Source organism: Lipotes vexillifer, unplaced genomic scaffold, assembly GCF_000442215.2.
Source record: "Lipotes vexillifer unplaced genomic scaffold, Lipotes_vexillifer_v1.1 scaffold135, whole genome shotgun sequence".
Taxonomy (NCBI): Eukaryota; Metazoa; Chordata; class Mammalia; order Artiodactyla; family Lipotidae; genus Lipotes; species Lipotes vexillifer.
This window is the reverse complement of record NW_006774574.1, coordinates 842,714-856,548: the sequence shown is the minus strand read 5'-3', so window position 1 is coordinate 856,548 and position 13,835 is coordinate 842,714. Positions and strand designations below refer to the sequence as shown.

General features: G+C 41.6%; 1 protein-coding gene across 1 annotated transcript in view; it reads left to right on the top strand.

Moving 5' to 3' along the window:
• ST8SIA1 (ST8 alpha-N-acetyl-neuraminide alpha-2,8-sialyltransferase 1) overlaps positions 1 to 13,835 on the top strand; it is a 162,274-nt gene that overhangs the window by 89,050 nt on the left and 59,389 nt on the right. The window contains exon 3 of the mRNA XM_007449374.1: positions 8,683 to 8,792. Within this exon, the coding sequence (XP_007449436.1) occupies positions 8,683 to 8,792 (110 nt within the window). The remainder of the gene's footprint in view (positions 1 to 8,682; positions 8,793 to 13,835) is intronic.

Sequence of the window (13,835 nt, the reverse complement as noted above, 5' to 3'; positions counted from 1 at the left end):
TTCTTTTTTCCCTACACCTGTCCTTCCTCCCCTCCCTGCAAGGCCAGCCCAAACTCTTAAGAATTAGAGATCGATGGTGGTTAACTCAGTCGCTCATAGAGGTGGTGTAATTATCATTGAGGACACCTAGTTACGTCTATGTGATGGAAGATGAGTAGGTGATCAAGGTCACTGGGTCTTACTACTTTGTTGTCTTGTGTGGATCGCCCATGAAGAGGAAAAGGAAGTGAGGTGTTTGGCTTTGGAAATGACTTGGTAAATAGGTCTTTATTCACTTAATTATGAGAGCCATTCTGGGACGCTTTGGAGCTATTTACATAAGGCAGAAAGAACAGGGTTTAAGTTCTTCAGTTTTTAATAGCCTTCTTCAAGGCATATTCTCAGCCAGGAATATTTTCACGGTTGGCATTTGTAGTTTGTTTCTGAAAAAGTCTTCCAACCTGTAACAAGTCTTTTCACTTTCATTCGTTCCATAAAACATCCAAGACTCTAATTTTTGTCTTTTTTTCCCCAGTCTTCCTAAGATGATCTAATAGGCCGAAATCTCAACTACCTTTCTCACGCCTAAAAACTTCAGATCTCAGGTCCCAGTGTCAGTTCCTCAGAGAGATTTTTCCTAACCTTATAGCATTCTGTACTTTCCTATTTGTTAAATTCTGTTTTTCCTGCTTCCAGGAGCAGAGTATCTGTCTATTTTGTTCACCAGTACGTTTCCAGCATCCACAGCAGCTCCTGGCGCATATCAGGGCTCAACAGATAATTGTGGAATGAAAAGGGAAGTCAGGCATCAGGGCTATTTAAGAAGAGGCACAGGCAGTGCAGGCTGTGGACCATAATAAGGGTAAGGGTGTCTCAGAAGCAAGATTCTGAATGGCTTCGTTAATCGGCTCATGTTTAGAGAGTAGTGGGTCTCATGTTTGTTCTTGAGGTTTGGAGATTATATATCCATTTTGGCAGAAGACCTAAATAGACATTTCTCCAGAGAAGACATACAGATGGCCAAGAGGCACATGAAAAGATGTTCGACATCGCTAATTACAGTAAGTCCCCTATGAACGAGTTCCATTCTGAGAGCTCGTTCGTAAGTCCAACTTGTTCGTAAGTCCAATAAAGTTAGCCTAGGTACCCAACTAACACAATCGGCTAAGTAGTACTCTACTATAATAGGTTTATAATACTTTTCACACAAGTAATACATAAAAAACAAACACGAAAAATAAAACATTTTTAATCTTACAGTACCGTACCTTGAAAAGCACAGTAGTACAGAACAACAGCTGGTATACGGGCTGGCATCGAGTGAACAGGCAAGAAGTGTTACTGACTGGAGGAGCGAGAGGAGGTGGGAGATGGTAGAGCTGAAGGATCATCAGCAACAGGAGACAGAGGGCAGGCTGCAATTTCACTCACGCCTGACGTTGATGACACAGGGTCTGGTTCCTTGCTGGATTCAATTATATCTACCCTCTTGAAAAAACGATCTAGTGATGTCTGGGTAGTAGCTGTTTTTTTCTCGTCATAGATGACACGGTAGCACTGGATTGCATCCTGAACGGCTGCTGCAACCTTCGTGTACCATTCTACGTTCCAGTCCTGTGCTTCAAATACTAGCAGTGCCTCCTCAAATAAAGAAAATCCCCCTGCCGTTTCCTGCATCGTGAATCTCTTTGGTTCTTCTGTTACTTCTTCTTCCTCTTGTCTCTCTACTCTCTCAATTATTTTCACTTCTGTTTCCATCGTTATCTCTTGGTGCTTCTTAGCAGCACTAGCTACATCACCACTGCTTTTACGCTTGCTGCCAGACATCCTGGGCTTGTAATAAAGATACTGTACTATTGTACTCTATACAGTACAGTACAGTAAAGTACACAAAAGCACAACCACTTGTAAAGGATGCACGTACGTGACAACGTACACCAGACACGTGAACTAACTTACGTGATTGGATGTGCGAATGCATGTTCGCATCTTTGAAAGTTTGCAACTTGAAGGTTCGTATGTAGGGGACTTACTGTATTAGAGAAAGGCAAATCAAAACTACAGTGAGGTATCACCTCACACCAGTCAGAATGGCCATCATAAAAAAGTCTACAAATAACAAATGCTGGAGAGGGTGTGGAGAAAAGGGAACCCTCCTACACTGTTGGTGGGAATGTAAATTGGTGCAGCCACTATGGAAAACAGTATGGACGTTCCTCAAAAAACTAAAAATAGAGCTGCCATATGATCCAGCAATCCCACTCTTGGGCATATATCTGGACAAAACTTAAAAAAGATACATGCAGCCCTATATTCACAGCAGCACTATTCACAATAGGCAAGATATGGAAACAACCTAAATGCCCATTAACAGATGAATAGGTAAAGAAGATGTGGTGTATATATAGAATGGAATACCACTCAGCCATAAAAAAGAATGAAATAATGCCATTTGCAGCAACATGGATGGACCTAGAGAATTATCATACTGAGAGAAGTAAGTCAGACAAAGACACATACATGGTATCACTTTATGTGGAATCTAAAATATGACACAAATGAACTTATCTACAAAAACAGAAACAGACTCATGGGCATCATCAGAAAATCTACAAACAATAAATGCTGGAGAGGGTGTGGAGAAAAGGGAACCCTCTGGCACTACTGGTGGGAATATAAATTGATACAGCCACTATGGAGAACAATATGGAGGTTCCTTAAAAAACTAAAAATAGAATTACCATATGACCCAGCAGTCCCACTACTGGGCATATACCCAGAGAAAACCATAATTCAAAAAGACACATGCACCCCAATGTTCATTGCAGCACTGTTTACAATAGCCAGGTCATGGAAGCAACCTAAATGCCCATCGACAGATGAATGGATAAAGAAGTTGTGGTACATATATACAATGGAATATTACTCAGCCATAAGAAGGAATGAAATTGGGTCATTTGTAGAGACGTGGATGGACCTAGAATCTGTCATACAGAGTGAAGTAAGTCAGAAAGAGAAAAACAAATATCGTATATTAACACATATATGTGGAATCTAGAAAAATGGTACAGATGAACCGGTTTGCAGGGCAGAAATAGAGACACAGATGTAGAGAACAAACGTATGGACACCAAGGGGGGAAAGCAGGGCAGGGGGTGGTGGTGTGATGAATTGGGAGATTGGGATGGACATACATACACTAGTATGTATAAAATGGATAACTAATAAGAGCCTCCTTATAAAAAAATAAGATAAAATTCAAAACAAAAGCAGAAACAGACTCACAGACATAGAGAACAGACTTGTGGTTGCCGAGGGGGAAGGGGGTGGGGAAAGGATGGATTGGGAGTTTGGGATTAGCAGATGCAAACTATTATATACAGAACGAATAAAGAACAAAGCCCTACTGTATAGCATAGGGAACTATATTCAGTATATATTCCCATGGTAAACCACAATGGAAAAGAATATAAAAAAAGAATGTATATATGTGTATAACTGAATCACTTTGCTGTACAGCAGAAATTAACACAATATTGTAAATCAACTATATGTCAATAAATTTTAAAAATAAATAAACGAATAATATATCCATTATGACATTAAGAAAATACATGGACATATATATACTAACAAACGTAAGGTAGATAGCCAGTGGGAAGCAGCCGCATGGCACAGGGAAACCGGCTCGGTTCTTTGTGGCTGTCTGGAGGGGTGGGATAGGGAGGGTGGGAGGGAGGGAGACAAAGAGGGAAGAGATATGGGAACATATATATATGTATAACTGACTCACTCTGTTATAAAGCAGAAACTAACACACCATTGTAAAGCAATTATACCCCAATAAAGATGTTTAAAAAAAAAAAAAAAGAAAAGAAAATACCTTTAGGTCAGACACTGCTTAAAATAGATTGGATGCTCAATAGAAATCTGCAAATTAAATAATTATTGAACAAATTGTTGATTATCTGATCTGTTCTTAGTTTGCATATAGAACAGTGAGCAAAAAAGATATGATACTTGGATTGATTCATATAAAAATGTGCATTTAAAAACTCATTGATAGAGTAGTAGATATACCCTCTAAGGGCCAATGATTAGAAAATATTTTGTTCAAAATCTATGTAAACCTTTGAAATTGCAAGTATCTCACACAATGGTAAACTATATGTAATAGTAGTACTTTAGCAATGTAATGATAATTTTTCCCCAGAAAATTTAATTCTTTTAGTATTTAATAATGTACTAGTCTCATATATTTATATGGGACTTCAGAGTTTTCTGATAATGTTCAACACCTCAGCTGATTTTAATTCTCATAATCATACTGGGAGACAGATGGGATAGTTATTATCATGCCTGACTTCCAGTGAGGCACTGAGAGTTTGCAGGGCCTGGTAAACCATAATCTGAATCCAGATGGTTAATATAATAGAGTCATTAAGAAGATGGCCATTAATAGATGGAACAATGATAGGTGAAAAAACTTGGACGAAGATTTATAAGGTGAATTGGTGGTCAAGCAATATTTTGAGACCATGGCTGTAGTCAGTCTGCCTAATCCATCCTTTCATTTAGAGTAGTATTTTTTAAGGTTAGCAGGAAGAGTGTTATAGTATAGTACTATATTCTCAGACCCAGTAGATATTTTCTTACATGGGTGCAAGGAGATACCTTTGAAAAGAAAGGATGCGGTTAGTGCCTTAATAAAAATACTCCTAGACAGAATCATAATATTTTTGTGGAAATGGATGACCAGAATTCTTTCTATGTAATATACACCAAAAGGAGGACACCTTGTTCACGGATCATTCTGGTAAGCATCGACCATTGCCAAGTTAAAATATTTTGTGCCTAGAATAGAATAATGATAGTATTATCTCAATTAGTTAAAAAAAAATCCGCAGTATTTTCTCAATTAAGTATTTTCTCTCTGTAAAGCTTTGGTGAACTCCTTTGTTCACTGGCATATTACCAATGCCCAGAAGAATGCACCCAGATACCGGAGAAACAGTTATTGAAATGAAGTTGCTTGTGTGAGGGCTAGCATTGACCAAATGAAGAGGAAGTAAGCAAATATTACCAGCACAAAGTCAGAAATGGCTTCCTCCTCAACTGGGCTTTTGTTCAACGGCTTAAAGAAGTGTAATGGGGTGTGTGTGTGTGCGCGCGTGTGTGTATAAAACATATATATACATATATGTTGTATATGACATACATGTATATATAATGTAAGAACAGGTAAATACCATATAAAGTAGGTAAATTTTCTGCTAATAAAATTATTCCAGTTGTTAAGGTAGAGTGTGATAAATCACTATTTTACCATGTTTCTCCCAAACCCATGGAATCTAAGTATTTTGTGGCTTGAACAAGTCAGTGGACTCTGCTAGAAGGAGGAAAGAGATGAAAGAAGAGGGGAAGGATAATGGGAGGACCACCACGCTAGTGGCTCAGTGAGATGCTTTACGTACATCATCTCATATCATCTCATATAGTCCTGTGCAGCATTATCCCTCTTTAGAGACAGGAAGTGGAACGCCCACGGGTCCCACAATCTGGAAGTTAGGAGGTAGTATTTGTACCCAGGTTTATGCTGCTACTGCCGCTGCCACTTCCCAGCTCTGCTTGTTGTGCCCAGATCCTTGCTTGGAAAACTGGTATTGTCAGTCGATGTCGTCCAGGGACTTTCCTTTAACAACAATGAGCGGGGGTTAAATTGGCTTTTACAGAGCAAACTAAATATTAGTAGAGCATGAGTGAGCCCACACTTTTGACATAAACTGTATACAGTTAATTGTATAACTCACTGAACTCAGATCAGGCTTCCATCCTCACTCCTGAAACAGGTCTGTCCTGAGGAAGGTTACCAGTGACCTCCATGTTGCAAAATCCCGTGGCAATTTTCCGCACTTACCTTACGCAATCTATCAATAGCATTTGTTGCAATTTTTCCCCATCCTTCTTGAGTATCTTGAGATATTTTTTTTTAAACTTTGCTTGCAAGACACTCTACTTTCCTGTTTTTCTCTCCCATTCCATTGGCCACTGCTTCTGTCTCCTTTACCGATTTCTCATCAGTCTCCTGACTTCTTGTTGGAGCCTCCCAGGATTCAGTTCTTAGACCTCCTCTCTTTCCTGTCTACACTCATTCACCAGCTAGTCCCCTGATTTTAAATACCTCCTATATGCTGATCACCTCCATCTTTCTATCTCCAGGAGAGACCAGTTCCCCGACTGTATTCTCATATATTCAACTGCCTGCTTGACATTGCCACTTAAATGTCTAATGGGGATCTCACACTTGACATATTCAAAATTGAACTCCAGATTATCCCCCCCACAAAAACTGCTTCTCTATCATCTTCCATGTCTCAGTAAATGGCAAGTCCGTCTTCATAGTTGTCCAAGCCCCAGACTTCGGCATCGTTCTTGATTCCTCTCTTTTTCTCTTATCCTATTTCCATTGCACCAGCAAATCCGGTCAGCTCTTCCTCCAAAACATCTCCAGAATCTGATTACTTCTGACCACCCCCACTGCTCTCACTCTAGCCCAGGCCACCAAAATCTCTAGTCTGCTGTTTCAGAAGACTGGTCTCTTTCTTTCTGTGCATGACATCTTACAGCCTATTCACACAGCAGCAGTGATTGTTCCACAACATGTTATAGCATCACTCCTTTGCTCACCCTACCCCTACCTAATCTCCCCTCCTCCTCTGTCCCTTGCTTACTCATCTCTAGACACACTGGGCTCTTTCCTCTTCATTTCACACCCCAGGAGTGTCCCCTCCCGGTGGTTCCCACAGGTACCTGTAAGGTTCACTATCCCCTGTCCTTCAGGGATTTGCTTCCATGTCTCCTGACCACCCTATTTCAATGGCAAGTCCTCTTCAAAAGTATTTCCTCATCTTCTCATGCCAATGATTTTCTTTGTCTCCACAGCCCATGTCACCATCTGATACTCTGTTTATTTACTCATTTGTCTTATTTATCATCCATTTCCCTGCTAGGATGTAAGCTCCTTGTGAACAGGGATTATTATGTCCCTGTCACCCAGGACAGTGCCTGGGACATAGTAGGTGTTTAATAAATACTTGTGGAATAAAAGAACAGTTAATTTGAGCATAAAGACTTAAATGTACATCTAAAAAATTACAGATCTAGCCCATGTGTTTGTTGATTTCAAACCTTCCTCCCAGGAGTGACTGAAAAAAATGCCATGGCTTATCCTGGGCGTGTTGGGGTGCTGGCCTTTGCTTGAAACTCCTCTCTGTATCCTGATCTGGAGGTCACTGGACAGTCTCTGCTGTAGTGTTGTGAAGGGAAGTCTTTCCCATCTGCAAATGCTTAGACGCTACAGTTTCAGTCCTGTATCTTCATCAGCTATATTGTCATAGCTCTGGCTATTCCTTTTACAAAATAGAAATCAAGGAAGTGAAATTCCCTTCTTGTGCTACAGTGAGTGCCCCTCACCTACCAGTGATCACTCACACCCCTGGAATTTCATTTTTCTGCTTTAATTAATTTATGTGCATATATTCGGGTATTCATTTATTCTTTTGGTGTAATCCATATTATGCCCTTCATATTCATCAAGGATGGCTGACTTAATATCGGCATGGTTATTTTATGTCCCAGTTATGCAGATGTAAGGTGTTCCCCCTGAGAACACCAACCACTGTGCCTGGTTTCAGCAAGCAGGAAATGCCGTGTCTGGTGGTTCTTGCTGACCCAGCTAAAAGAGACCGAATGTCGCATTTCACTTCCAGGAGCTAGTGCTGGGTTTTGATATTCCCTGGTACTATAAATAGCACCCCAGGGAATGTTCAAGTACACGGAACATTTTCTTTGCAGTCCAGTTCAATGTCTGCAGAAAGTCATATGCTGTCTGGATGGACACAAGTCGCTTGTCCCTTAGTGCCTCCTAAGTTCTAGACAGACCCGCCCGGAGTGTTCATGTGCTCATAAACACAGCGTTTGCTCTCAGCGTACTTTTGTGCCTCTGTTTATGCTGCTCTCTCTGCCTGGCAAAATCTTACTCATTCTTAAAGATTCATCTCGAGTAAGAAAGCGTTCCCTGAATCAGCTTGACAGACGTGTCTTCTTGCCCCTCTCTGGATTCTCCACAGCATGTGAAACATACCTCTCCTACAAGTTCAGCGTTACAATAGGGTCTGTTACATAAGTTTCTGTGTTCACACTCTCCTCACATCCCAAACTGTGAATTCTGAGACCTGTGGTTTCTCTGCCTTCGTGTTTATCCCCAACAATTAGCATAGGAAACACCAGCAACGTTGAGTGAATGACTGATTGTGTGAATGAATGAAGTTGCATCCAAATAGGGGAATAGAATTCATTTGAGTTTGTTCCCAGCTTAATGCCTTTAAAAAGAATCCTAAGAATGTTTAGTGGGGATTTTTCCATTTTCTTTAGCAGTCACTCCCCACTATGTGCACGGCCAGTTTGATACCAAAAAATGTTATATTGAAATACACTTCAGGGAGCTAAAAAAAAAACCCGTTTATTTCAAAGGAATAGGCTCGTTTGTTCCTTGCAAACTTTCTGGCATCTTTCTTTCTACATGCTCTTTTTCCTCTGCCCCGTCTTCAGCCAAATTCTCTGGCCGGGTCTGCTGTAAACAATGATTTTGTGAGCGGTTGTGTGTTCTCTGCAGTGAAAACCCGCCTTGTTTTCTGTTGCTAGGCAACCCCATTCCAGCTGCCGTTGAAGAAATGCGCGGTGGTGGGAAATGGTGGGATTCTGAAGAAGAGTGACTGTGGCCGTCAAATAGATGAAGCAAATTTTGTCATGCGGTAAGAGAGCTCCCACAGCGCGGCTTCTGCCTCCTCTCTTCTCCCCCACCCCTCCTGCCAGCCCCGGGGCCTTTGGAAACCAGTCACTGGTGATTAATCAGCGGTAGCTGCTCTTCAGCGTCCCTCCAAGTTCACATAGAAGTGAGTTGAGGAGATAGGCCAGGGGAGCCAGGGAACGGGCCCCAAGAAAGTGCAAAGCTGGGAGAGCTTCAGAGGTCATGGGGAGACCCCCAGAGTGGAAACACTCATTCAATTTTATTTTATTTTATTATTTATTTATTATTTATTTGCGGTACGCGGGCCTCTCACTGTTGTGGCCTCTCCCGTTGCGGAGCACAGGCTCCGGACGCGCAGGCTCAGCGGCCATGGCTCACGGGCCCAGCCGCTCCGCGGCATGTGGGATCTTCCCGGACCGGGGCACGAACCCGTGTCCCCTGCATCGGCAGGCGGACTCTCAACCACTGCGCCATCAGGGAAGCCCCACTCATTCAATTTTAGACGATACAGTTGGATGACTCCAACTTTAAGACTTGTTCTTAAGACAAACTCTGTATGAATAAACATTTTCATTAATTCATTTCATTCTACACACTCTGCTGCTTTGTTTTTCACAAAAGCATTTGCAAGTAGTGAGTAGGATTTGAAGAGGGGTTGGATCTGGGCAGGACTAAGAAAGCTGGGAGGAAGGAGGGGGATTACATTTCGAGCGAAGAGGAAGCTTGGTAAGGAGACTGAGCAGAGTGGTGATGTGATCCTGCAGGGGTGTGTAAAGGAACTGCTAGGACACATCCAGCCAAGAGTAGAGACCATGACACTGAAATGGCACCAACCTGCACCTTTGGGTAATTTTGACCAGCAGGGAAGATAGTGAGTGATTGGATAGACACAGGCTTGGGATTGTCTGGTGGAGAGGAGAGAAGGGTGGGAAGGGACAGCATGGAGGGTCCTGGCTAGAGAGAGCGTGAAGTGACACACGTTGAAGTCTCGGCTGGATGGGAAGTGGGCCCTGAGAGGTGTGAAGGAGAAAGGAAGGGGGCCAGTGGGACCAAATGATGGGGTTCTTCAGAGCTGGAGGGGGCGGTGGTGGGAAAGATGAGAGAAGGTGGGAAAAAAGAGAGCTAATGTCAAAGAATGGCCCACTGGAGAATGTGACTTCACCTCCTCTGGGGGATGAGCAGACGTGTTGTAGATAAAAAGGACATTTGTTACTGAAGAAGTGTAGGAACCTGGAGGCTGTTCTGGGGAGGGTCTTTCAGGTGCACCCCGAAGTCTCAGTGAAGTGGAAATGACTATGAACCAGGGGCCAAAAAGCTCCGGGGCCAGGAAGGCTGAGGTCTCCAGCAACACAGAGGGCAGAAGGCTGACGGGGGGTGGCAGTTGTGTTTTGTGTTCATTTTTAAGGATAAATAGATAATGGTCTAGAAGTAGCAGAAGTTAGCTGAGAGAACACTGGACCCCCTCTGGGCTCTGAGCTAAGTGGAGTAGGGGAGAGTAAAGCCTGTCTGAGAGTGTTTCAAGGAAGCTGTGTACTCAGGGGAGGGTCAAGTTCCCTCTCAGAGAGCAAGGGTTGGGCTCCTTGGAAGACTTTATCTCACTGGTGAAGCCTGCTGCAGAGTGGGAGTGGGGTCCTTTTCTGTCTCTCTTTCCTTTATGGAGTTGCCCTGCCCTAGTTTTTCCAGTGTAAGACTCTGTTTTCCTCTCCGTTGCCATGCTTATTTTTTGTGATACATACAAACCATAGAAACATGGAGACAATAAAAATGTACTTCTCTTAATTCAAGTTGACGTCAGTTTGGTGAGCACCTACTTTGTATTGGGTCTTCACTGGGGTTGGGAATGGTATGTTGAACAATTCCCCTCATGGACTTAAAACCTGGAGATGTGCCAGTGCTGTGACTGGGGTGATTCCGAAGCAGATGATGAGTGAGTGGGGACCTTCTGAGGGGAAGTGGCATCTGGGCAGAGCCCTCTCTCCATTCCATTCTGGACACAGGCCACCCTGTCCAAGCTCTAATGTAGGAAGGACACCAAGTGCTGCCACAGGGTTGTGAGCCATGGGGAGAGTGTGGTGAGATGGGGTTTAAGCTGTAGAAGTGGGGACAGTTACCTGAAGAGCAGAGGTACCCCCGCTAATACATTGGTGTTAGGTGGAGGCTGAAGGGCCAGCAAAGAAAACAGGGAGGTTGGAGGACCAGCCCTTGCTGCAGACTCACTCTGTGACCCACAGTGCACCATTGTACCTTTGCTGCAGCTCAGCTTTCTAATCTATGTGAGGAGGTGGCTGCAGACAATACTGCAAGCCTTTCCATTGTGGAAGCTCTGATTCTGTGATGATGTGACTATCACACCACTGTAACACATTCACGTAGTCTAGTTTAAATTTTCATATTGCTCTCGAGTATAAGTTGATTTGCTTTTTCCAGAAACTATGTAAGGAAGAAAGAGTGGAAATATTATACTCACAGATTCAGGAAAGTTAAGTGATTTCAAGAGGTCTGAGTGCAATGTGGAAGGAGGCATTAGTACAATAAATGTATTTTTTTAGTATTCCTGAGTGGGCGTGTGTTTGTCACTACATTTAGGAAGATGGATATTTTAAACTTAATGTGCACAAGATCAGGCCTAAGCACCTTAGGGGGTTACGTGTATTATTTATTTCAAATAAGCAAGACTACATTTGTGTTGTATATAATCAATATTGATATATTCAAGTTCAGAATTAATGAGTGCTTGTGATTAGGGTGCACAGCACAGGATTAAACAGATGTCCCTGGAATGATGAGGGGGGTGAGGATTGAAAAATATTCAAAGAAGGTAGCATCAAAACTAGATGTGCACGTGCCTTTGATTCAGTTTCAAGAATGGCGCCATTATCATAACACCTTTGAATTTTTAAAAAGCCTTATTAGTAGTTTACCATGTGGGAGTAATTAAATGTTGATAAATTGTTTATAAAGTATTCTTATTTGACCATTTATGTATCTATTTATGCACGGTTGCTTAATACACATTTTGGGGGCACCCTGAGGAAATTGAGGTAATATCATATGTTCAAAATTAAACATTTAGTGAGTAAATGTGATTAGAAAGCACATAGTATGTTCCTGGACTATAGGGTACATGGACAGTTACATTGAAAGATGAGATCCCAAAACAGCCTTACCTGTACACAGTGGTATACCCAGTTACAGTTCAAGATGTTTTCCAGAATTAGGATATAACAATGCCATAATTTCCTTTGCTTGGACATTTTCAAATACGTCTTCTAATGCTAGAAGTCAACTCCCCATTTTTCAAAGTAAACATTTGCTCTGTAACCAAAAGCAATCTTTAAAAAATAAAATTTTTGAATAAAATGTATCTGGAAGTTGTGCAAGACAGAGATAACAGTGATTGTGTCCTGGAGAGGAATTGGGTGGCTCAGGAATATGAGTGAGGACAACATCATTTTGGTGCCTTTGAATTATGCTCAATTATATGTGTTTTACATATTTAAGTGTACATACAACTTAAAAAGGAAGTTTCGAATTTATTCTATTTAAAGATTCCTCTCCAGACCCACATCACCCACCCATCTCCACTCCCCACTTCAAAGAATATTCATTCCTCATCAATTCTGTGATCATATCTTCTAGGATCACGAGTACAGTTACTAAGGCACTTCAGCCATTAATATCCGTTCATTGAGCCAACAAGCGATAATGCAGAGTTTGAAACACTTTTACACAATATGCCTTATTGGAAACAATTTGACTGTATTAAATGTGCCTTTTATGTAAATCTATGTAATTATCAATTTAGGAGTTGCAAAGCTAGAATTATAGTGTGTTTTTTTTTCGAAGAGAAGAGCTACAGGGAAGTATCATAGAAATTTGGACTTGAAGAGAAAGTTTACCCAGAAGAACAGATATTTACACCAGAACACAATGTCATTATTTTCCAGAAATGAATGTATAAAATATTATCTTTATTGTTTTAAGCATTTCCTGCTATTGCAGGATTTGGCAGTTAGTATCTGGAAGTGTTTTTCTGAGCTTTTGCTTTGTGATAGGAGGTGTGAAGTGGACCCAGACATATGAGCCATGGATCAATCTACGAGGAATGCACAGAAAAACGAAGTATTTTTTCAGGAATACCAACTAGTTTCATTTAACGATGACAAAACAGGTTAACTGCACTTTCCGACAATATTCAGAGTTTACAGGTTTAATATAATGTGGTTGATTCTCAGATGTTACGAAGGGCCATCAGGATCAAAGGGGAAGTGATAAATTAGGAGATTGGGGTTAACATATACACACTGCAATATATAAAATAGATAACTAACAAGGACCAACTGTATAGCACAGGGAACTCTACTCAATATTCTGTAATAACCTATATGGGAAAAGAATCTGAAAAAGAATGGATATATATATATATATATATATGGATATATATGTGTGTGTGTGTGTGTGTGTGTATAACTGATTCACTTTGCTGCACACCTGAAACTAACACAACATTGTAAATCAACTAGACTCCAATAAAAACTAAAAAAAAAAAAAAAATTACATTCATCAAAAAAAAAAGAGAGACAGATGCCCAAATTCTAGTCTGTGTTTTATCCTGGGAGTCCTTTTCATCTTTGCAAAGATCAGTTAAATCACAACAGCACAGTCAGCACCACGGCCGGATGAGCCTGGCGGTTAATAAGCTCACTCCCCGACATGGTCTTCGGAAACCTCCTGGGATATGGTGCGACCACTAGACTAGAGATGCCTTAAGTAGGCTCTGTGACTTGGCTTCCCCCAGGCTCCCCACCATGCCTGTTGTGTTTGTTCTCAGTGGGCACTCAACTGGCTGACATTAATCTGTGGGGAGCTGCCAGAAGAACCAGAATCTTGTTACCAAAGAGCAGGTGAAAGGAAGATTCCAAATCAACTGAGACAAGTTTCTGCCTGGGATGCCCTGATGTGGTAGAAGTCAAATACAGGGTAAATACGAAACGACATCAAGGAACTTGTGCTGATCAGCTGAGTCGGTGCTCAGACAAGTCCATGT